At 30.7% G+C, this 25,859-nt stretch overlaps 1 protein-coding gene across 1 annotated transcript; it reads left to right on the top strand.

Moving 5' to 3' along the window:
• The first annotated feature begins 154 nt into the window (after positions 1-154).
• mRpL51 (mitochondrial ribosomal protein L51) lies at positions 155-19,329 on the top strand. The gene is made up of 4 exons (XM_035369814.2): positions 155-304; positions 426-576; positions 8,773-8,898; positions 18,993-19,329. The coding sequence occupies exons 2-4, from the start codon at positions 435-437 to the stop codon at positions 19,202-19,204; spliced, it is 480 nt and encodes a 159-aa protein (XP_035225705.1). The 5' UTR covers positions 155-304; positions 426-434; the 3' UTR covers positions 19,205-19,329.
• Positions 19,330-25,859: the final 6,530 nt, after the last annotated feature.

The raw sequence follows: 25,859 nt of genomic DNA on the forward strand, positions 1-25,859 counted from the left end.
TGACATTCTACAAAGAAATATATTTGCGTGGCTTACCTCTAACACAAAATAATAGTGAAATGTATTATGATCATATGGATTAAGAAGAAAATTTACGAAGTAAGGTAATATTTATGAATCTTTGCAATAATGATTTGATGCATAAAAATATACATGTGTTTTACAAATTATTGGTTAATTGTATTTCAAATGAAATGAAGTGGTAAATTAAATATGGATCTCCGTGAGAAAGCGATGTTGTTTAACTTTTGAAAACACATATATTATATTAGAAAAAAATATTATTATTACTGTTCTTCGACAGGTATATAATATTCATATTTTAGTTGAGATTGGTTAGATTTTCTACAGTATATTGGTTATTTTATTTACTTTAATTTTATGCCTTACTTTGAATATGCAGACTGATTTACTCTTTATGGCAGGTGTACAACATGAATTGGATCCGTTCATCAGTCATCAAAAGCATTATTGTTCCAAATTCTTTCACGCAAGTTAGGCATATACGTGAAACTCCATGGAAAAGGCATTATCTAAGGAGATTTGGATATAATGATCCATTCTTTAAGAGACCAGGTCAGTCATCATTTAATATACCGTTATTTTGTTTTGTGAAATAAAAAGAGATTTTAAGTTCACAAACGAGAAAGTATTGTTTTTGCAAAAAATATTTTTAAAAAAAAACTGTTTAATATAAAGTAGCATTTTCTATGATTTTCACTTCTAAAAGAGCAAAGTAAGGTAAGAAAATTCTTCAATATTAATAAAAGTTTCATAACAGCACCAAAACGTATTGGAAATCTATCAAATCTATGGAAGCAAATGATATTTTAGTGGAAGCAAGATTTAGTAATTATTTTCATTTGTTACCTTTGTCAGGATGCAGTAAAAAATCAGTCCTGAAACTCAGCAGATGCATTAGATATTTTAAATATTACAGATAATTCAATTTTAATTTATTTCTTCAATGTTAACGATCTTATGCTAAATTAACTAGTGGAAAATGGCTGAAGTACTGGCAGCTCACAATTCTAAAATGTCTAAATGTTATACTTCTGGATTATCAGGAAATGGATAAGTGATAGGTACCAGCAATAATTCGACCACTAGTTAATACGGAGTAAGTACAGTAGCACTCTAAAACATTATATTTCTGAAATCTGAGAGGAAATATCTTAGTCATATAAAATATGGCAAATAAGGCGCCAATGACTTGCCAATAAATGTCTATCTTCCTGTTGCTGTCATGCCTTATTTGGCATGTTTTATAAGACTAAGATATTTCGGTAAAAGTATAGTTTAGGGTACCCCTTGGCGATTTTTGGCGGTACAGGGATACCGATTTTGTGCAATTCTTTAACTCGTTATTTTGGCTTGCGAAGCGGTACAAAGCCAAAATAACAAGACAAATAATTGCACAAACTCGGTATCCATGTACACGTCGACCTATTTTCACTTAAAAAAAATCCCTGAATTGTACAAAAAGGGCATTGCGCACTCCTTTGACTTTATCTGTGTACACTTCAACCTATTTTCATTTTAAAAAAAATCCTCAAATTGCACAAAAATAACATTGCGCACTCCTTTGAATTTATCCATGTACACATTGACCTATTTTCACTTAAAAAAAATCCTCGAATTGCACAAAAATGGCATTGGACACTCTTTAACTTTATCCATGTATACCACGTCGACCTATTTTCACTTAAACAAAATCCCAGAATTGCACAAACTTGCATTGCGCACTCCCGTTACTTTGTCCATGTACACATCATATTTTCACTTAAAAAGTCAAAGGAACACCAAATTCTACAATATACGCAAACAAAAAATACATAATTTCAATCAAATACATTTTAAATCAAACAATAAAATAACATAAAAAAGGAAAATCATGTGTTACATTTAAGCACTACCAAAAGCAAATATTCACTTACCATGATTTTCGAGTTCACTTCTTACACCCAGAGCCATGTAAAAATCAAAGTATCAATCATACTCAAATGACTTTTTTCAAGCCAGGTACTCTTTCTGATCGAACGCTTCGCATAGTGACCATATGAACCTTTCTTCCTACAGACTCATTCAAATCCATCTAAACGGTTTTTACGTTCGACTAGACGCATATCCTTCCTACATACAGGACACTTATAATGGCTACCAAGTAAACCTTCATTTACACACCAGTCAATTAAAGCTCTTTTCCCCTTTCGCTCCAAATCGTACAGAAACTTCGAATTAATCTTACTACATTCGTTTATTCTACCATCTAAAGAATCAAACCAACACTTACAAAACGTCCCATGATTCAAAATTTTCCAGAATCATGCACCCGATTGCATCACAGTAGGGTTTCCATAACATTCAATTACTCAGGCTACCATGAATGAAACAACAACTTGGCGATAAATCAAACAACAACTGTGTGTGTGTGTGTAAATTATTATTATTACTTTCTTTTACTATCATTTTTTTTCCTGTTTAATTTTGTATTTGAGAATAAATTTATCGAAAAAGCTGGAAATATTGTATTGCTATTTGCTTCAAATGCCGATTTTCTTTCCAAACAAACTTCATGAATTAATTTCACTAAAACATCAAATCAATATCAAGAACCTGCTGTTTTTTTAAAGGGTAAAAAAAATGTTTTAAAGGTTACTTTAAAAAAAAAAAAAAAGAAAAAGTTATTTTCACTTATTTAAGAATAGTCGCAATAGTCAGTTCAATGGTATAAGCTTTGTATAAGTAATAAAAGATTAATCTTTTGATAAAATGCTCTTATGAAGTCCAAGAAGGAAAAAATGTAATGAAATATCCTTAAAACAACCTAAGTCAACAGTTTTGTCTCCTGTTGAAGTTCTGTTCTGTTTTTTAATTATGTTCTTCATGAAAGGAATTTACTTTTAATGAAACTGAATAGCACACATAATTTATAACATGGACTATAATTTAATGAATAGTACAGTCAAAAGTCGTTAATTCGGACACCCATTATCCGGAATGATCTATAATCCGGACTTCAAAGGTACAAACTTTCTGACGCATGCGCGTAAGACCTTTATGGCTGCGAATATGCGTGTGCGCTTGCGCAAAATACGTTTACGCATGCGCGTTTAATGTATAACGGATGGTATAAGCTAAGCTAAAATTATCATAAATATTCATAATTCATATTCAAAACATATTCAGTTAATGTTGCAGATTGTGTTGTTCCTTAATCTTCAAATTAGATCCGGCTTATTATTTTTTGCAGACTGTTAGAGCAATTTTATAAAAGTAAGCTTGAACTTTCGATTATGTCAGATAGAATTTCTGATATATATTTACTAATATGTAAAGGATGTACAAAGCGAAAGTATATTTCGAAAAGTGCATTAAACAAAAGTGGAATTGCTGCAAAAAATGACCTAACTGTTCTGAAATGTGTTTATCAATTTCACGCTGCTCTGCGGGGGGAGGGAAGGGCATCGCGGCCACAATGAATTGGAAGTTGATCTTATCTTCAGGGCAGATGCAGATTTTTTATTTTATTCGGCTTATAATTTCTTTCTAAATTTAGTATTTCATCTCGATGTACTCTGTCTTTGATATGATTTAAATCAAATTCCATGTTGTTATAATTCGCTTCCGATAGTGAAGAAAGTGACACAGAGGTTATTGAAAACGAATAAATTTCGATTGACAAATTAGCCGGTATTCTCGACACAGCAATTATAGCACTTGAACAGCGGAACTTTGTAACTGAACGAGAAATTATGTCTGTTTATAGAATTAAAGAAAAAGTATTTTCACATAAAACAAAACAATTTACATTGAAAGAAATGTTTAATAAAGTAAACAAATAAATATTAAGCTTTTTTTTTTTGGTAAATTTTGATACCTTTTAGATCATAATTGTTCTTTATTTCATAAATTATGGTTTAATATTTTTAATTTTATAATTTCTGCATGCCATCTTACCAGATTTAATCTGATGATCTATAATCCGGAATCGCCGAAGTCCCGACGCATCCGGATTAACGACTTTTGACTGGTATTTGTTATTATTATCCACTCTTTATTGCTATCATTTGAATGGAATTTTGATCATTAAATTCATGCTATTTCTCTGGTAGAAATTCAGAAATATTCCATACTGCTTTGCACAGAAATATATGTGCCAACCAAGTGTTGGTCTTTCAAAAAAATATCTCTAGACCATTATGTTCTTTTTCTTTTTTTACCTTCTTCCGTTGTTTCTTGGCTCATAAGAAGGGCAGATAAAAAAGCATTCTGTTGAACCAGTAAAACTTTATGGTGAGCTGAAAAAGCCATGACACAAAATAACGAAAACAAGCAGAGCAAGCGCGAGAAATCAATTGAGCTAGAAAACAGCGCGCAAAAGGTGTAGACACTGTTGGAAAATATAACTTATTGTAAACCTTTTACTGCATCATCTCTCCTTCTTGAAATGTTTATTTAGTTTAATTCTTATTTTAGTGTAATGTAGTAGTTACTTCTACTTCTTTTCCTTACTGCCACTGTTTGCGTTGAGAACGGACTGTTTCAACCTAATTGAGATGCAAAAACAAAACGTGAGGTTACATCATCTGGAAAGCCGATTCGTGCTGATAGCTGATTGGTTGCCATGAGATGACGTCATGCCTACCTACTTCTGCTATAAGTATCTCACGTCGCTCTGGCTCAACCCTTCTAGTTCCTGCTTTCCTGGCACTTGGGTGTGCAGTTTCCAGCCCCTTCAGAAGGATGCATGCAGTCCGGTGAATAAAGTTCCTTGGTTCCTGTTCACAAGATGACTGTTCCTGAACAAAGTTCCTTGATTCCTGTATACAAGATGGTTGTTCCAGAATGAGTTCCTTGGTTCATATCCACAAGATGATTGTTCCAGAATGAGTTCCTTGGTTCCAGAGGATACCATGTGAGTGACTGCCATGGGCGGCATCCATGTTCTTCAATAAAGGTGGCATTTAAAATATGTGAGTGGCGATTCCTCGTGTTCAACTCATGCAAACAGAGTTAGGCCAGTTTTGAGTGCTTTCAAGAACTTGATTTCAGGTGTTTTCTTAGCCATTGATCATGGACTTTCTGAATGTGTAGCCAACTTCATTTTTAGGCCGCATAATTACAGTTTAGGACATTTTTGTTTGTATTGAATGCCAGTGTTTTTTGGAGACCAGGTAAAATTATTATTTGATGAATGTTGATTATATTATATTTTTCCTAAGACTCTGATATTGTTTAAATTTATTTTCTGTGTTTTTATTCTTTATTATATTGTTAATAAATTGGTTAAGTTCAAAACTTTTTATTGTCTTCAATGTCTGCACAACATATTATCTCAGGGAGCTTTTATTGCTACTATTGCTAAATGTTTAATTTTTTTTAAACTTTAAACTTTGCTTTAGCATCAGACACATCCACGCATGCCCAAATGTAGCTTCTCTCATTGGCCGCAGCTTAGACCCCCGTCTCGCAGGTGTGAACGGATGTCCCGTATTTTATGCCCTTATGACTATCCCTCTATGCGCTTTATGCCCCCGTCTGAACGAAGCTTAATGCAATTAAACGTAATTAGTACATAAAAAAATTATAATTTCAATAAACTATACTTTAAATTAAAAAAAAGGAAATAACATAAAAATGGAAATACACGTTATCTAATCTGTGCAGTACAAAAAGGTAATACAGTCAAAAGTCGTTAATTCGGACACCCGTAATCCGGAATGATCTATAATCCGGACTTCAAAGCTACAAACTTTCTGCGCATGCGTGAACACGACGCATGTGCAGAAAGTTTGTTTACAAGTGCGTGTAAGACCTTTACGGCTGCGAATATGTGCGCATGCGCATTTAATGTGTAACGGACGGTATAAGCTAAGCTAAAATTATCTAATTCAGTTAATGTTGCAGATTGCGTTGTTCCTTAATCTTCGAATTGGATCCGGCTTATTATTTTTTGCAGACTGTTAGAGCAATTTCATAAAAGTAAGCTTGAACTTTCGATTATGACAAATAGAATTTCCGATATATATTTACTAATATGTAAAGAATCTACGAAGCGAAAGTATGTTTCGAAGTCCATTAAACAAAAAGTGGAATTGCTTCAAAAAATCGATAAAGGCATATCCTTTGTTTATCTAACCATTCCGAAATCTGTTTATCAATTTCACTCTGCTCTGCTCAGGGGGGACGCCGCGGCTCGCGCAATGAATTGCAAGTTGATCTGTCAGCACTATCCTTATCTTCAGGGCAGATGTTTTTATTTTATTTGGCTTATAATTCCTTACTCAATATAAATTTCATCTCGATGTACTCCGTCTTTGATATGATTTAAATCAAATTCCTCATCATTATAATTCGCTTCCGATAGCGAAGAAAGTGACACAGAGGTTATTGGAAACGAAAACATTTCGATTGGCAAATTAGTCGGTATTCTCAACACAGCAATTATAGGACTTGAACAGCAGAACTTTGTAACTAAACAAGAAATTATGTCTGTTTAATAGAATTAAAGTATTATCACATGAAACGAAGCAACTTACATTGAAAGAAATGTATAATAAAGTAAACAAATAAATATTAAGCTTTTTCTTTATGTAAATTTTGATACCCTTTACATCATAATTGTTCTTTATTTCATAAATTTCGGTTTCATATTTTTAATTTTGTAATTTCTGCATGCCATCTCACCAGATTTAAACTGATGATCTATAATCCGGAATCGCCGAAGTCCTGACAAGTCCGGATTAACGACTTTTGACTGTACCAACTTATCTTATTTAGAAATTTTTGTGTCTTTAGTGTGTGGCATACAGAATTCCTTAACAGCAACCAAAAACTGTTTAAAATTATCTGAACTAGAATCTGTATACTACTATTGCCACATAAATTAACAAAAGTAAGACTCAATATCCGGACTATCAGTGGTATTTCTTTCGAAAAGTCCCTTTTTATTACGTCCCACATACCTTTAATTGTTTTGATATGAGCTGCGGTTTCAGATCCTTAAATGTCACTGCATGATTTACTGAGAGGTGAACAAAGCCACTATGAGAAAAGCAATCGTACGACTGCTAACAATCGGATATGATCGCTGTTCCACATGAGATATTCTGTTCAACAAAGTTTCTTTTCTTCTGTCCTCAACCACTTCAAAAAAACATCTTCCGCTCTTGTTCTGTGCCACCAAACACCTAGTTGACCACCAGCAGCCATTTTACAGTGTAAAGCACAAAATCAGCAACGTACTTCCTAACCAACATCCAGCGCGGAAATAAGCCCTGAGAAATGCTCTCCCAACAATCAAAATCACTGCCATGATGTCATGATAGCATTTCAACCAATCATGTCATGGTTGGGTTTCCAAAACATGCACCGTAAAACATTCAGATTGCCATAAATGAAACAACTTCGCAATGATCCAAGGGGTACCCTAAAATATAGACTATCCAAATAATCTACTGCTTGCTGTTCTGTGGAAGACAGGTTCCAGATTTTAATAATTTGTTTCAAAATGCAAGGGGAAAAATATTGCAGTAAAAGTTAATTTATGTGCTTGCTTATAAAAATAAAACACGACTTATCGAGAATTGATTGGAGTTATATGAAACGAAAATGCAGATGTGATGACTGTTCTATGGCTCGCTTATATATAATTGGTGTTAAATTGTGCTCCTTGGCTGTAGTTTTACAGTCTGTGGGATAATGCTTAAGTACCAGAGAAATTTTAGTAAATGGTCTTAATTAATATTGTTAATTATGAAGATAGTTAATTTAAGTAGTTCTGTGCTAAAGTCATGGTTATGTGTTCTAATTAATACTCAGAAAATACTGATTATCCAAAATTGGTCCTGTAAAATAGCAAGAATTGCAATGGTATTTAAAAAAAATATGCTGTTGAGGGATTTTAACTGAAAATTTCGTAATATTAACGATGAAATTTATATGAACTCTCATTTTTCTGTTTCCTTCTTTGGCAGTAGACCAATACTGTTTAAGTTGTATAAACTTTGTTCACTCATCTATATTATCTAAAACTCACCAGTTATTCCAATATTCTATAGCTGCTGTTGTTATTTTGTCATGATCTGTATTTTCTTTGTACTGCTATGATTATTCATGAATAACTTACTTTATCAAAAATGCTTTTGAGAAATATTCCTTCTCGTTCCACATTTTCCTGCACTTATAGTTTTAGACTTTAGAAAACGAGACATAATTTAAAGGAGACTCAATGCTGTTACCATATTATCTGTAAAATGTTCCTAATTCACAGTTGCAGGAATCATTTCTATCAATTACTTTTTAACTAATGTTTCAATAAATTTTTCAGTACTATTAGCACAACCACCTTGGCACAGTTTAGTAATTTTTTACAGAAGAAAAATTTGATTCAGTGAATTTTTGGATTGCAACTTACAATGGATATGGTTCCTAAAGAACTGTTATGTGCATGATTGCCAGAATTTGGCGACTTCTACTAAGACGGTTGTGATAATACATAAGTACCAATTTTTCTTCTTTTTGGGTATTATATATATTTTGGGGGGGGGGGCCTGATACATGATAATCTGCACATAGATAATCGGAATTTTATTGCATTTTTTATCGTAATGACTTAATGGCACTGTCTTGCTAAATTTATAACCAAAAAAAAAAAAAAAAAAGAGCATTTTATTAAAATTTAAAGACACTCTCAGCTATTATGTTAAAACTCTGGCTACCTAATTTTGCTTTTTTAAAATTTTTTTATATTTTTAATTCTTATTTTAGATACCTTGCCAAGAATTAAAGAGACCGACAAGAAGAGTAAAGTAGCCTTGCATTGGCTAAAAAAGTATAAGCCTATTAATGAGTGGTCTGAGAAGCGGAAGTATTTTGGACAGAATGACTATATTGGTATGGTGCATATTTCAAAGCTTATATATTCTGTAAATAGTTTGTCCTTTTGTAGATATGTTTTTCTGCTATTATACAAGGGGTAAGCTTGTAAATCTACATGAACATGTTCTTCGACTAGTTACCATAATTTCAGGTAGATAAGCTGCAACATCATTTTAAAAAAAAATTTTTAATTTGATCGGATAAGCCGCACCACCATATACGCCACAAGGAAGTATTTTGAAACGTGGCACTTATTCATTTATTCAGTAGTTCCTTTCCATAGGGATGTAAGTATCATTTGTAACATTTACAATATAAGTATGAAAGTAATATGTTAAGAAATAAAAATAAACATCTTACCTTGAATTTGCCAAAAATGAACTCTGCTGATTTCCAGTAGATGTTATTTTTACAGGTTGTATAAATTTTGCTTATCACTATAAATTGCCATATTATGAAAAATGAAATACATAAGTGAAACAATCAAATGGAATTTTATAATTAAAATAAACTGCATTTATTTATACAAAAACTGTCAAACGTCATCATCGTCATTTTATTTTTCAGTGATTTCCAATTAAATGAAGGCTGATATAATTGTATCAGCTCGGACCGATTGCAATGCTTTATGGACCCACAAGGCAGCCTCCTCATACAAGGCTTTTTCTTATCTGTCCAGAATATGTGTCCACTTCACATCCACTTCTTCCATTGCTTTCATAATTCGTGCTTGAAAATTTTGATAAAGATGCATTGGCTGTAAAATTTTTGTAAGCCAACTTGGTATCATTGAAACATTGCTGCTAAGTGTTTTTGCTTCAAATTTTACAGTATCCACTAAATGGGTTCGCATTGAATCCAGAATGCTGAGTCCATGAAGTTGCAAAACAGCACCTTTCCTTTTCTGATAAATTTCTTGCAGGCAAAACATCATTTCTTTCCACATCCATCCTTTTTCATTGGCGCAAATAATATCCCTTTGGAGAAGTTTTCTTTTGGAACTGTTTCTCTTTTAGAAATTTATGAAAGGGCTTAACTTTGCTCCATTGGCAATACATCCGTAAACACAAGTAAAAGATGTTTTTTTCATTTCATGAGTTGCTAACACAGAAATAGTTTTTTTACATGTTGAATGAACAGTTCTGCTTGGAGGACAATCAGAATTAACAGGGAATTCATCCATATTAGTATTTTTCCTCTGTTCAAATTTTGCTCATTAATTTTCTTAAATATGTACTCGAAAAAAAGAGATCCATGGGAAGCTTCTGTCCAACTGTTTTTTTAGTCCTGATGGTTAATTTCTTTCATTTTGTAAAACTGAAACACCAATTAGGACCACCGACAAAGTTTTTGTTCCCCATTTGTTGAGCACTTACAAGGTGAATTCTGATTATTAACACTGATAATCCCTTTTCCGTGCTGTGCTGTCTATTTCTCTAAATTTTCTTCCAAAACAGGCCAGACTAAGATGTGAGGTCTGACAAGATTTTTTTATTCTTAGGCATTTTCTTTAATTCTTCTTATTTGGATGTCTCTTGTTTACTTGAAATTCTCTAGCAACTCAATTTCTATCACTTTCTTCACTGCTGAATGCTTAAAAGCAGCTGTATAGTGTTTTCTTTAAGTTGTACGGTCAAAAGTCGTTAATTCGGACACCCGTAATCAGAAATCAAAGACCGGACCTCAAAGCTAAAAACTTTCTGCGCATGCGTTGCTTTGACGCATGCACGTAAGACCTTCACGGCTGCGATTATGCGTGTGCGCATGCGCAAAATACGTTTACAAATGCGCGTTTAATGTATAACGGACGGTATAAGCTAAGCTAAAATTATCTAATTCAGTTAATGTTGCAGATTGTGTTGTTCCTTAATCTTCGATTTGGATCCTGCTTATTATTTTTTGCAGACTGTTAGAGCAATTTTATAAAAATAAGCTTGAACTTTCGATTATGTCAAATAGAATTTCTGATATATGTTTACTAATATGTAAAGAATCTACGAAGCGAAAGTATGTTTCGAAGTCCATTAAACAAAAAGTGGAATTGCTTCAAAAAATCGATAAAGGCATATCCTTTGTTTATCTAACCATTCCGAAATCTGTTTATCAATTTCACTCTGCTCTGCTCAGGGGGGACGCCGCGGCTCGCGCAATGAATTGCAAGTTGATCTGTCAGCACTATCCTTATCTTCAGGGCAGATGTTTTTATTTTATTTGGCTTATAATTCCTTACTCAATATAAATTTCATCTCGATGTACTCCGTCTTTGATATGATTTAAATCAAATTCCTCATCATTATAATTCGCTTCCGATAGCGAAGAAAGTGACACAGAGGTTATTGGAAACGAAAAAATTTTGATTCACAAATTAGTCAGCATTCTCGACACAGCAATTATAGGACTTGAACAGCAGAACTTTGTAACTGAACAAGAAATTATGTCTGTTTATAGAATTAAAGAGAAAGTATTATCACATAACAAAGGAAGCAACTTAAACAACTTACATTGAAAGAAATGTTTAATAAAGTAAACAAATAAATATTAAGCTTTTTTTTTTTTTTTTTTTTTTTTTGTAAATTTTGATACCCTTTAGATCATAATTTTTCTTTATTTCATAAATTACGGTTTCATGCTTTTAATTTTATAATTTCTGCATGCCATCTTACCAGATTCAAAATGATGATCTATAATCCGGAAAAATCGATAATCCGGAATCGCCGAAGTCCCGACGTGTCCGAATTAACAACTTTTGACTGTAATAATATATATATTTTTTAATTCAACTAGCATGAACAATAAAATAGGCACTGCAACAAATAAGCAATAAGCAAGCTGCAAAGCATCAAGAGACATATAAGAAGTTGACAAAGTAAATGTTCCTGTGGCCCATTGGAAAAAAAAAAAATTGGTCAACATACGTTATGGCGGCTTTACAGCAAGTGCCACCTAATTTCGTCACAAAGTTTAACACAAATTCGAATTTGCTGCATTACCTTAGTGCAACCTGAACTCTTGTATCAGGCTACAATGTCGCAGCGAATTTTACATTGACTGTTTCGCATGTTCATAACTTACAATATAAACTAGAAGTTTTAAAGATAGAAGAACAGTATAATTTCTTCAGGTGTGCTGCCTGTGCAAATACACCTCAGACCTAAATTTTCAACTTTTAAACACGTATATAATCTGCGGCTTATCTGTCCGAAATTATGGTGCATCATTTCTAGTCGCAGCTTCTGTCTTTCCCACCAAAAATAGATTCTTGTAGCAGAAAAATTCTTGGCATTCTCACGTAATTGTGCTACAGTAGTTTGAGAAATATCCTGATTAATTTTATTTGATGTCCTTGCTTTTTAACTCTTTGGATATTAATCATATTAAATACATATGGGATGTCATAAACACCTGCTCAGAGCTCAATTTAATTTTTAAAATTGTGATTCCCCAATGAAAAATACTTATGAGTGCTGCATAATTTTAGTTTTAGTTGCATATGGCCAAGAATGTTGTGGTAGCTCAAAAGAAAGTTTTTAATGTATTTTACCAAAATTATGCAATTATACATATCCTATTTTATACTTTGATCCAAAGAATGGGATAAAGCATTTTCATGTGAAGCATGTTCTATGAGGCAGTAAAATGTGGTGCTGTTGAATAGTATTGCGCAAATTTCAGTTTGCCCCCAAATTCAGATATAGTAATGCATTCTGATGGCATTTTAAATCTGATGAAGTTTGAAATATTAGAGAAAAAATAACTAGAAACTATCTTTTTCATAGATCGTATATGCTTATCGGTCAACTAGGCTCTTTTTCTTATTAATTTTCATCGGTTAAAAAAAAAATCTTTTTCATATACAGATGTTCTCTCAGACAAAGTTATCATTCTTATTGCAAAATTTCATAACTGAGGGCATGAAAAATAGAAATCTTATTAATCAAATTATTGGATATTATTTGCATCACAGTGTAAATTAATTTACTTCATTTATAGATTTCCTGGTATATAATAATGCATCAGAAAACTATAATGAAGTGAATGTATGTTTTTAATGCTAATAATAATGATGTAAAGTCAGATCATTAAAATCCTTTAAATAATTTTTGTAATGGTTTTCATCCTGAAGCAATAGAACAATATTTAAGATATATGAAATGCATAATTTTTTCCCAGTTATGTTTCCCATAATTTCAATTTAATTTTAAAAACTAATACAAGCAAGCATGTCTGTGATAAGTTTTTTCTTTCCATGCAGCTCATTATTGAAAATCTGAGTGGCTACTTGCATTAACAAGAAATGCTGAATCATTTATCATTTCATCTGCGCTTTGTCTTTGTGTCGTAAAATATTTTATTTCTTTTGTTATATTTTAAAAAAATGAATACCACTCCTTTAATAACCACCCTATTTCATTATAATAAATAATTTCTTCGTATTCTTTTTCAATTTCTTCAAGTAATGTAGCAATTTCTCAGTGACTCAAGGTTTGCCCATGAATAAAGTTTATTTTAGTTTATTGTTTCCATAATATCATCCATCTGCAAATTTTTAAAACAAAGTGCTTCTGGATGAGTAATGGAATGTACAAAAATTATTCTGAACTTAAATTCTTAATTTTACTGCAACCCTGCTTTTTTAACTTTTTTGGACCATTTTGAAAATTAATGCGGAGTTTTAAACATGATTATCTTAAGAATGGTTTACATGTTTACAAAATTCGATATTTCTGTATAATTTCAGGTATAGACTCAATCTGGGGGGAAACTGGCATATCATTTAAGAAGAGTTTGATTTTGTTTCAAAATAAATATATCATAGTAGTGCTATATGTAAGTCTAATACAGTATTAAGTCTGAGATATGTACTTGTCAGGACTTCAGCAATGCCGGATTTAGAATTTTTCTAGATATTAGATCATCAGTTTAAATCTCGTTAAATTACATGTAGAAATTATAAAAATAAGAACATGAAATAGTGGTTTATGAAATAATGAAGTATTTATGACCTTAAGGTAATCAAAATTTACAAAAATGCTCAATATTTATTTGTTTGCTGTATTAAACATTTCTTCCAATGTAAGTTGTTTAAATTGTTTCTTTTTTAGTCCAAAGGGGCTTTGTCCCTGAAGGACTATTGTTTTCATTTAGCGATTTTGCATTCGTTTATTATAAATGTCCATCTTACTTTTCAAACTGTTGCCACCAAAAGTCCTGCATTATATTTAAAGAAATTAAATAATGAAAAATCTGCATAAATGTGTGTATATTTCTCACATTGTGATAATTGAATATTTAGCTAACAAGGGAACACGTTTTTATCTCCAGTGCGCGAGACCATGTATCAGAAATAATTTCAAAATAATTTCACCCAAATTCTGCATCATGGAGAACCTCAAAGTTATTATATATGTGAAGCTTTAGGCCATAGCTCTCAAAATTTGCACGTGAGTTCAAGCTAAAGTTTTAAGAAACATTCATAGTATTTTCATTTGGAGGAAACAGTGCTAATTTAGAGGCTGGTGTGTAGATTTACTAAATGAAAGTTTTCATTTCAGATTTAATTTCAGGTAATAGTTTTTACCTAGGTATATTTAAGACTTTTAATATTTATTTTAAAAAAACTTTTTCATAAAAAGTATTGTCAAGAAAATAGCTTAAAAAATTATATGTTAAAAATATTTTATGCAAAAAGCAATTTTTTCCTCTTTTTTAACGTATTGCTTTTCACGAATTAACTGACAAATCATAAGTACTGTGTATTATAAAAATTTTCTAAATTTAAGATACTTGATTAGGAACTCATTAAAGACATACTAGTTTATTGCAGTTTAAATTTTTGGTTATGATATACTATTGGTGAAATATTAAAATATATATAGAAAATGTGCTTCATCAAATATTGCAGCACTGCATAAAAATGTATTCAGTGTATCTAGTGCCAGTTTTATATTTTTAATGCCTGTATTATAAATAACATATTCAAACAGAAATAAATGTATGAGAAAATACAGTCAGAGTGAAATAAGTAAAAATCACCATTCATACAAAATTATTGTCGTATATCACTTTTAGCTCAAAGGAGTGTTAGCTCAGAAGGGCTATTAATTTCGTTTTGGCATTTTGCTTCGATCCACTATAAATGGTAAGTAACTTTTGAAATCGTTGCCACCAAATATTATCGCCCTATATTATATTTAAAGAAATTAAATAATGAAGAATATGCATAAGTTTTTCGCATTTCTCGTTTTAAAACAACGGTACCTAGAACCATCAAATTTTGTAAAATGTATGTCTCTACCTGTATATGGGCATCTGGAAGCCCAAATTTTGAATTTGTTTTTTTATCTATTTCATATTTTGTAAAGCATTTATGAGTTTTTGACTAAGAAACTCAGCGATTTCAAAGCTAGCAATTGCAAAACTGTATGTGGGAAAAAAAACACGTTTTTATCTCCAGTGCGCGAGACCATGTATCAGAAATTCTAGTGATGTGCTCTTTTAAATATTTTGCAATATTGCTGTTGGTTTGAATTTTATGGTTTAAGTGCAAATAACATGATATTTAATAAATAAAGCTAACACACAAAATGTTAAAAAATGCCCCTTTGGATGTAATATAAAATGTGAAAGCCTTTAGTTTTTTATATATATATATATATATATATATATTTATATATTATTTTAAATATATATATATTTATATATTTATATATTATTTTATATATATATATATATATATATATATATTTATATATTATTTTAAAAGTATTTTTCACAATTAGTTTTAAATAATGCAGCATTTAAAAAATAAAAATGCAAGTTAAAAAAATGCCAGCAACGGCTCCATTTGATTGGTTTTGGTTTATTTAATATGGAGCATGTGAGGGCTATCTGCTTAACGGGAGGGATTCCTTAGTGAAAAACTTTCTAAGGTAAACTGCCTTATACTTACATTACACATGGGAAAACCTATACAGCCAGCCCATTCACCGGTATTCGAACCCCGGACCAAACTACCAGTGTTTAACGACTTTAGCGCTAGGCCGCCAGTGGACAGCTGCATTTGACCCAAGAACTTCTAATGGGCAGATTAGCTGCTAGACCACCAATATTTTCTCTGGAAGATAAAATTTAAATAAGACCGATGCTACTTTTAAAAATTTAGTCTCAATTTTTCTCATGTTTGATAGTTTCAGATAGCCCTTTCACTCAGTGGCGTAAATAAGGGTATGAAAAGAATGCTGTCGCATAGGGGCCCAAAGGCTTAGGGAGCCCTTGAATGTCCTGCTGAACTACACTTACATATTTAAATTTAAAACATGTATTCTATTCTTTACATATATATACACATTAGAATCTGTCTTTTAAGTTTTTAAGGGATGCATACCTTATGTGATGCACATAGAAGACCCTTGGAAGCATATGAAACAGCTGAATTTATACTGAATGCAACAAAACAAAAAAGCTGTGTGCTTTCATTATGATTCCCCTCTAGAGGACAGCTTTCGAGTTATTACTGATAACCAGGGCTAGGCTTTTGCCAGTGTATTGTGAGAACAAGTTCTGAATTTCTTGAGGCAAGCACATACAGTGATGCAGTGCAAAGTGTAAGAGAGCTATGTAAATTTTTTGAAATTCTTTAAATATTTCAAAGAAAGTTTAAAAAGATGGAGTTTACTTTCTTCAGGCTGACTCCGTAACAGTAACATCACTGTCAAAAATCTAAATCCTACAAGGTGGCATGGACTATTATGATCTTTGGTAGCAATTTAAAATAAGATAATTTTGATATCTTGAAAGCATTAAATTACATTAACTTCAAAGAAAGTGCAAGAAAAAGACATTTCAAATAGGTTAAAAAATAAATCTTTTGAATTTTTAATCTAAACAATTTTTATGGAAAAAGTTTATATCTTTTACTAATGCAATATCTTAAATATTACACAGAAAATCAGTCAACTTGAATGAAGCTCATCAACATCTAAAAAAACATTTCTATTAGTATGTAAAATATGAGAAACAAGTTTGAAGATGTTATGAAAGAAGTTGGGTTTATTGCAAATAAATGGGGACACAGAAACTAAATTTGAAAATGAAAGAAAAATAGAGACAACAAAAATTTATTGATGAGTTAATGAGAATAACAGCTTTGAAAATTCTGAAATATCTTTTAAAGTAACAAGTTTTTATGCTGCTGTCGCTATTTTAAATACTCGGTTAAAATATAGAATGACTGGAATGACAAAAATCGCAATGATGTTTTCCATTTTGAAACCTAAAACTCTGTTATCATTAACAAATATGGAAATTATTAATAATGTTTCAAAAAGACAGAAAACATGTGAAGACTTTACTAATGCACTTGAAGTACCACTACTGTTATTTATAAATACTTTTAGAACAGAAATGCATTAAGGATTTAGCTATATTAGCAGTGGTAAAAATTTTATGGTATGGCAAGCAACTATTCGGAATTGTACAATTTATATTGTATTTATCATTACCTGTAATCACAGTCATGAGTGAGATATAATTTTCAAAACTGAAACTAATAAAAACGTACTTGAGAAACACTGTAACGGAAGATCAGTTGTCAAACCTATCACTATTGAGCATTGAAGCTGATATGGCTGAGAAATTAGACGTCCAGGTATTCATAAATAATTTTGCAGAAATGAACGTCAGGAGGTGCAGTTAAAGACTTTTGTCTTTATAATGAATTTAGGCCACCACTGTTATAATAACACTTAATTATGAAAAAACATTAGAAAAAAAGAACAGTATGGACCAAGAAAAATTAAAAGGAAACGGGAAAAAATTTTACCATGCACATGTTTATAAAAATCATGTATTCAAGTAGTTTAGTGTACCAAAAGATTTTTTTTTAAAGAGAGGGGGGGAAACCTTACCATACATATTTTCTACAAGAATTGAATTTTCAGATAGTTTCCTTTAAGAAATTTATGATAAATATGTTTTATATTTAACAAATGTAACATTTACATTATAAAAATTCTTATTTATTAACTTATATATTATTGCATAAACCATGTTCATCATGCTGAGTACATCACAGGTCACTATATATTAGTGATTTCTTTTTTATACATTTACCTATTATGTTGTCTCTGTCAGTTTATAGCATAACCAGTTAGGTATTTATTAGTTTGCTAAATCAAGTGGAAAAAACTTAAATTGGTGTAGGTTTTTATATAAAATTTCACAATATATTTGTTTGTAAAATTTACTGGATTTTGTTTAAAAATCTTCGCAAATCTAGGCTTTCATCCTTTTTTTAATGCTGTACTTTACATCAACTTGTTTTTGTTTTTATGTAGAGTTATTCATTTGCTATCAGTATGTATCTCAGTGAAAGGAGAGAAAAATCTCACTCACACACACACACACACACACACCAAAAAAAAAAAAAAAAAAAAAAAAAACTTAAATAAGTCAAATGTTACGCTGAGACTAAAGTAAATTTGCATTCCGCAATTGGTCAAGGAAAAATATTTTCTTTTTTATTCTTCGTGTTACATACCTTGCACTTGATTCCCTAAGAACCTGCTTTTATTACGCCGAATCTGATAAAAATCATCATCAAAACACCAGCTCCTGGAATGCGCTTTTTTCCTTTTTTTTTAAGCACAGCAAATTTATTTAAGGGGCAGGAAAATTTTTTGCGTAAGGGCCCAAGAGTTCTAGTTATGCCACTGCTTTCACTTTGAGATTGTTCATGATTAAACAAAATTAGTGAAGCAAAAGTTTTGTGTTAATCATCCAATTATAACTTTTTTTTTAAGGCAATTACTGATGGTTATGAAGTGCAACAGATTGTTTTCCATTATCCTGACATAATGGTTAAAACATAAAAAACAATCCCTGGCTTTTACAAAAATAAAAAGAAAAGGAAAAAATTATTCTGTTCTAATTTTGGCCTTAATCGAAAGAAATTTAAAAAAAGAAAAGTAGCTTGATGTTTTAGTCTATATTCTTTACATCTGCTGAAATATTATTGCCTCGTATAAGTCCTTATAATTTGACCTTAGTATTAAAATTAATAATCTGTGTACTTTCCTTATATTTTTACTATTTTAATTTTTATTTTACAGATATCTTGGGCGATGGGAGCATTCATCCTGTCAAGTTGTTAACAAACATACCTCCATGGTTACGAGGTTTCCAAGGAAATGAATTTCAAATGCTTTTAGAAAAACAAAGAGCTTACTATTTTTGGAGGTGGACACGACCTAAAAAGTGGAAAAACATGAACAAAAGAATAATGTTCTTGTATAGATATTTAAATAGAAAAACAAAAACTTAGCTCTTGGTTGCTTAATATTTGTGTTACCTGTTTCTGAGACTATCGTATAATAATAAATGATACACAAAATAAGTTTTTGATATGTGTTATGTTAAAACAGAATGAAGTATATTGTTTTCGTAGAATGCTTTGTATATCATTTTCATTCATGCTTTCCTACTTTTTTACTCGGTATTTGCTGATGATCATTGTTTAGTTAGATATACGATATGACTCAGATATTTTTATTAGTAGATCACGTAAAAAAGCCGAAATGGAATTAAGAAATTTAAATGGAATTAAGAAATTTAAATAGAGAAAAACTATCTCATATTTGATATGATAATCTTGTTGTTGAATAAGTTGAATATGTGTAATAATTTAACTTTATTTGACCATTAATCCTACCCTTTAAAGTATTATTGCCTTTTTATCTATATTCAGTACACACACACATACATATTAAAGTGATTGATGGAAAATGAATAACTAAAAGAAGAGAGAAAGGTTATACAATTTCATGAATAAAATTTATTTTAACTACTTAGTAGGTAACTTTTAGAGCATGTTATTATTTGAAAAATAATTATTGAATACAATCTGCCCTCAATTATCCATTTTGTGAATTATCCATGTGTGGCAGTGCCCGTGTATGCACACTCAGTGCTGTGCGCGAGAGCGTGTAAAAAGTAAATGCGCAAGTCTAAAAGCGCAAGCGTGCTCTAAAACTGCTGAATTACATCTTTAAGTTTACTTTCAACAATTACCGTATAAAATTCATTCTGCATGTGCATAGTTGAAGGCATAATTTTGGTTGATCTGCAAGATTTTTTTGTTTTGTATGTATTTTCGTGCGTAGTTTGATAATTTGAATTATACATGTTTTTTAAACTATCTTTGATCTGCTTCTGTAGCATTAGCCCAGATAATTGATAGGTATGTCTCAGTCTATTTCTTTCATACAACCATTTAATCTGTAGTCCTTTTCACAGGCTTCATACGGTTCTTGAGTCTTTAAAAGTCCTTAGATTTTTTGGAATCGATTTTTGGTCCTTAAAAATCCTTAATTTTGGCCAAAATCAGCAGAAGATCCTTAATTTTAATTATCTGAAATTTCTGTCTGTTTTAACGATTGCCATTTTGAGTGTGAATTAGCATTTTGGAGGAATATTTTTGGCGATCCACTGACATATATGGTTATCTTTTGAATGGGTTCATCTGTTATAATTTGTTTCTATTTTTAATATAAAGGATGGGATACTCGAAGTTCTAAGCAAGAAAAACTTGAGCATAGCGAAATTCATTTTTTCTAATAAAGAGCCCATAAATAACTTTTCGCTTTTAGGGATGTGAATTCTTTTAATAAACAGTTCTAAATTTGGTGACTTATCAACATTTTGGTGATTTTAAGATCAGTTTCTATAGAAAATGTTTAATTCCGAGATCTGAGAATTTTTTTACAGTTTTTTTTTAAAACATCGTAACATTGATAAATTTCATTAAAATAATGGTAATATATTGAAATTATATTTAAAAAATAACATTAAAATAAAACATTTTTATTTTTTGCTGTCATATTATAAAGTTTCATTTTAGCAACTTATTACACAATATTTTGAATCTGAAAAATAAACAAGGTGTAATGCTGTAAACCATAATTTACAAAACAGCTCTTAGCAAAAGCAAAATTAGCTATGTAACTAATTAAAAAGGTCTTCTTTTTAGTTTTTTGTCATAGTAAGAGTAATTATCTCATGTAATTATCTCAAAATATTCAAAATTCTCAGAATATGCATCAGTTTTTCTCTATAAAATTAATTTTACACTTTTTCCCTCCTTTTTTGTCAAAATATTTCTGGCATTTTGCTGGTACAGAATTGATAGCGATAATTTTTCTTTAGGAATTTAGACATTGCAGCTTGGAAAGTTTAGAAGGATTTGAAGGCAAGATTTATAGAGCCACGATTCTAGAAGATTCGAGAACTATGTGACAAAATGAAAAATGTCTCCATGGTATCAACATGTAATGGATGTATTTTACAGAAAGTTTGCAATGAATTTCTTACTTTTTGGAGAACATCTGGAAGAACAATGAAAATATAATATTAATGTTTTACTTCTGATACTAGAATCTTAACATGTTTATCTTCCTTTTATTTTCTCTACTTTTCACTAGACACAAGCATGGAAAATATCAAAAATGCTTCTAATCTTATTACATGGGCAGGCATTATAGAAAGGGATTTTTTATTAATAAAAAAATTGAAAACGTACAATTTAAAAGATTAATCTAATATGTCTTAATGCACCATACATAGCTGGCACTAGGCATTTTCCCACTTGATGCAATCTCTGTGGATCCTAAATTCTGCTGCCTAGCGCCTTTCTAAATCCTGCTTCCAATGCCTGCTCTAAATTCTAAAAATTTTGCCATTTCTAGATTTTGTTGTTTGGTCTGTAACTAAATTCTAAAAATTCTGCCACATCAGCTCTGTAACTGGTCTTTACCATATATATTTCATATTACTAAAGGAATAAAATTAGACACTTTTTCTGTACATTCTAAATGCATTTAGTGTTTTTTAGAATAACAGAAATCCTTAATTAAATTCTAAAATGAAAAGGAAATGTGTTGAAGAAAGAAACTGAGTACATAAAGAAAATTATTCTTCAAAGATATGTGCAATTATTATTATGTAAATTACCCAATTATTTATGATTTCAGCTTTTACTATGATATCTCATTTCTATTGAGTCAGATTAAATTTAAATTAAATTGTATAATCTTTGACCACTAGTCCACATTTTTAGTTTGAATTTGACTGTTATTCTTTAATTACATCATCGTGAGCTGTAACTGATTTTGTTAGCATCAGAACATGCCTTTATGTTTTAAGTTCTTTTTAAATATAAGAAGCTTATTTAAAACTTTGTCTGATATTATATTTATTTTCAAAATTAATACATAAAGAAAATTATTCTTCAAAGATATGTGCAGTTATTATTATGTAAATTACTCCATTGTTTATGATTTCAGCCTTTACCATAATTTCCCATTTCTATTTCCTCATATGATAGAGTTACTGAGCCAGATTAAATTAAAATTAAATTGTATAATCTTTGACCACTAATCCACATTTTTAGTTTGAATTTGACTGTTCTTGTTTAATTACATTACCGTGAGCTGTAATTGATTTTGTCAGCATCAGAACATGCCTTTATGTTTTAAGTTCTTTTTAAATAAGAGGCTTATTTAAACCTTTGTCTAATATTGTAGTTACTTTCAGACATAGCGATAACGTGCTTCGCATCTGTCATCAGTTTTGGACTGTTAAACTTTTACCAAATCAAGTAAAACCTCATAAGTACATTGTGGAGAGGTTGACAAGTTAGGAGATAAAGCACGCAGAAACTAGCAAGAGCATTTGTTTGCATGTTGAGACAAATCTTTAATTGTAAGAAAAGATGCTTAAAGAGAAGGAAATCGATATAAACTAGCCAAAATGTCTGGGAAGGCCTTCAAATTAAAATGATGGATAAATATTTTGTTGAGTGTTGTTGTTACAAAATATAAAACAACAACACTCAACAAACATAAATGTTTTGTATCTTTTAATGTGTAATTATCCTAATATTGTTTAAGAATCAATGTCATAAATTACATGTATTTTAAACTGTAAAATGTTATTAGATTGTGATTTTAATAGGGCTTTTTTAACAAATATTGTTAAAAAATAAAATTTAATAGTGGCCATGTAAATCCATAATGACTAAGGTTATTAAACTACCTAATTTAATTATTGATAACTAACTGTTTACCCTTAAAAATTACCTCTACATATTAAAGCGAGTTATTGCCTTTCATTAATACTCACTGTGGTCACAAGATAAAATACAAAAATGTAAAAATTCAAGTAAAACCTACTCTTTGCATCTAGTGAGACTTAAAATAATATAAAACAACTTATCACCTTTTGTGCTTTAATGGCTTATTGAAACCTTAAAGTATATTACCCCTTGGAACTCTACACGAAGCTACAACACTAACTGCATCAAAAAGAGCCTGAACATAGAAGACTGACTTTCAACACTTGCCAACTGTGCTTACATCAGGCCTTTCAGGTTTGTTCAAATCAGCCAGTCTCTCTCTAGACTAAGCAGCTGCGGTGACAACATTCAGTCTTTTGGTTATGGATGGTGGTAAAGTTTCAAAAGATTTTACTAAATAGACAGAAAATAGGCATGTACTTCCCCCTCTTGCAACTTAATAAGCACCTGGAATACAATATGTCCAACTTAATTGCTGTCTGGATTAGTAGAAAACTATGTGAATATCTTACATAATAACTTCTTCACTGCATTTCACGTTATCTTGATATGTAAGTTTTGTATATCGATTTATTAATATATTGTATGCATATTTCTTAAAGCATATTTTTATAACTATTGAGAATTTGAAATTGGGTTGTTTTGTTGACCCATTTTAGATAAAGATTATTTAGTCTTGGGCTATTTTGGTGGGGTATCACCACCAGTTTCTTAAAAATGTTTAACTGTCTGTCTGAAAAAGAAATATGTAAAATTAGCTTTTTAAAAAAACACTTCAGATTGATGCAGATTTCAGATTGGACTGACATAGGTTTCCTCTACATCAAAGTTTCTTAAACTGTGGGTTGCGTCCCCCATGGGAATCACGGGACCTGCAGCAGGGTGTTGCCAGAAATTTGAGCAGTTTTGATATTTCTTTAGCTTATTATAATAATTTGACAATTACCAAATATTTTTACACAATATATCTGAAAATAGATGACATGATATGACAATACAGATAAAGAAAAAACGAAAACATTTTGATGCATTCTTTTCATAATATAAACATTCATTTTACTTGCTTCGCAGTCATTTCGTCTGTTACTTATTTAACATTTTTACTTTGTTCTATGTCTTAAAATAATTAGAGTTAATGACCTAGAACTGCAATAGTATATTACAGTACAAGTGAAAAAATTGGCAGTTTCACTCACACGTGTGTCGGATTTGCGCAATGCTTGTGGGATCCTGTAAAATTTTAGTAAATTTTATGTGGTCATGAAAAAAAATATTAACAATAAAAAAGGCCCACTACTGAAAAAAGTTTAAGAAGTCCTGCTGTACATGAAGAGCCAGTTCCCCCCCCCCTGAAGATAGGTCTGTGATGTTGCCCTCAAAACTAATAATTTTATTTAAATTCTAGCTTTCTTCTTTTCATTTTACAGTCAGGCAAACTCTTTGGCCTCCTCATCTGATATCAGGCATTTTTTACCTGAAAGTCCTTTCAGTATGAAAAAATGATAAATCTAAAGTTGCTATACTAGGGCTGTATGTCCTATGATCTTGTTCACGTTTTGATAAAATTTTATCAATAGTGACAATATTTTCCTTGAATTACTAGTATTTTGCCCACATGCTCCCATTAACTTCAAACATTTGGGGATAGATTCTTATAAAATGAAAGCTTTTTTCATGAAGTCAGTTAGTAGAACAAATTTAATAGCTTTCAGAATGAATAATTGGCTGAGTAAGAATGAATAATTGGCTGAGTAAAAAAAATGGGTCCCGAAAGGAAACAAAATTGATAGCTACCCAAGGATTAAAAAATTTGCAAATTTATATTATCTCTTCTAGAAAATGTGTGAGCCTTTACCTAATGCGATTGCCAAACATAAAATGATTCTTAGTTTAAAAACCAAACTCTAAAAATTATGTAACTAAAATAATTTTTCTTCTAGAACTTTTTTATTACCCAAATAAAATTTACATCGTTAAGCACCTATTCCCCCCCCCATCGCCTTTACAATAAAAATTTAACACTAGAGTAACTTTCAAAATACTACAGATACTTCTTATGAAAGATCTTATAGCATTAATATCCACATAGATAATAGATATTTGGAGGGGAAAAGGGAGAAAAAATTATTAGAAATCTAAAATAATTAATTGGTAAACATGAAAAGAATCATCAGATATCCTGAAAAATCACTTAGATTTTAATTAAGTTGAAAAAATATTTTTTTCAGCCCCAAAATAGTTAGTAATCAGAAGGAAAGAGAAACTTAACAATACTTTTATCTTCTAAAGTTGTCTCAGCTCAAATGCGAAGTAATGATAAAAAAAGCAACAATTTTTACATGTTGCTTTTATGCCGTAAAATTATGTAATGTGTAATCTAGCATTTGTGTAAAAAATTTTATTCAGTTATATAATTCATCTGTACAGCCAATCAAAACTAATAAAAAAGGACTTTTATTAATTATGCTTAGGGGATTGTGAGCCACAATCATCTGCAGTTACACAATTGCAACAGTGACTGTGCATATTTAATAATCCTACAATTAACCTTTCGCAACTATTGAAAAGACTGAAAATTATAATAATAATGACTGAAATAAAATGATTCATTTAACTTACTTTAAATACTTCATGAAATCAAATATTATCATTGGAAAAAACCAATAATATACCAAAAAAAATTACATATATTCCAGTTGTAACTCAAAAACTATAATTTCAAGCCAAAAAGAAAACAACCAAACCACAGACAATTTGATAAAAATTTCTGTAATGTAATATAACACATTTACCTTTTATAGTTTGTAGTGTATCTATTTAAAAATGTGTGTATATGTACAAACCTGTA

The sequence above is a fragment of the Stegodyphus dumicola genome, chromosome 11 (genome assembly GCF_044657685.1).
Source record: "Stegodyphus dumicola isolate Sdum_Otavi_A_Nest chromosome 11, ASM4465768v1".
Classification (NCBI taxonomy): Eukaryota; Metazoa; Arthropoda; class Arachnida; order Araneae; family Eresidae; genus Stegodyphus; species Stegodyphus dumicola.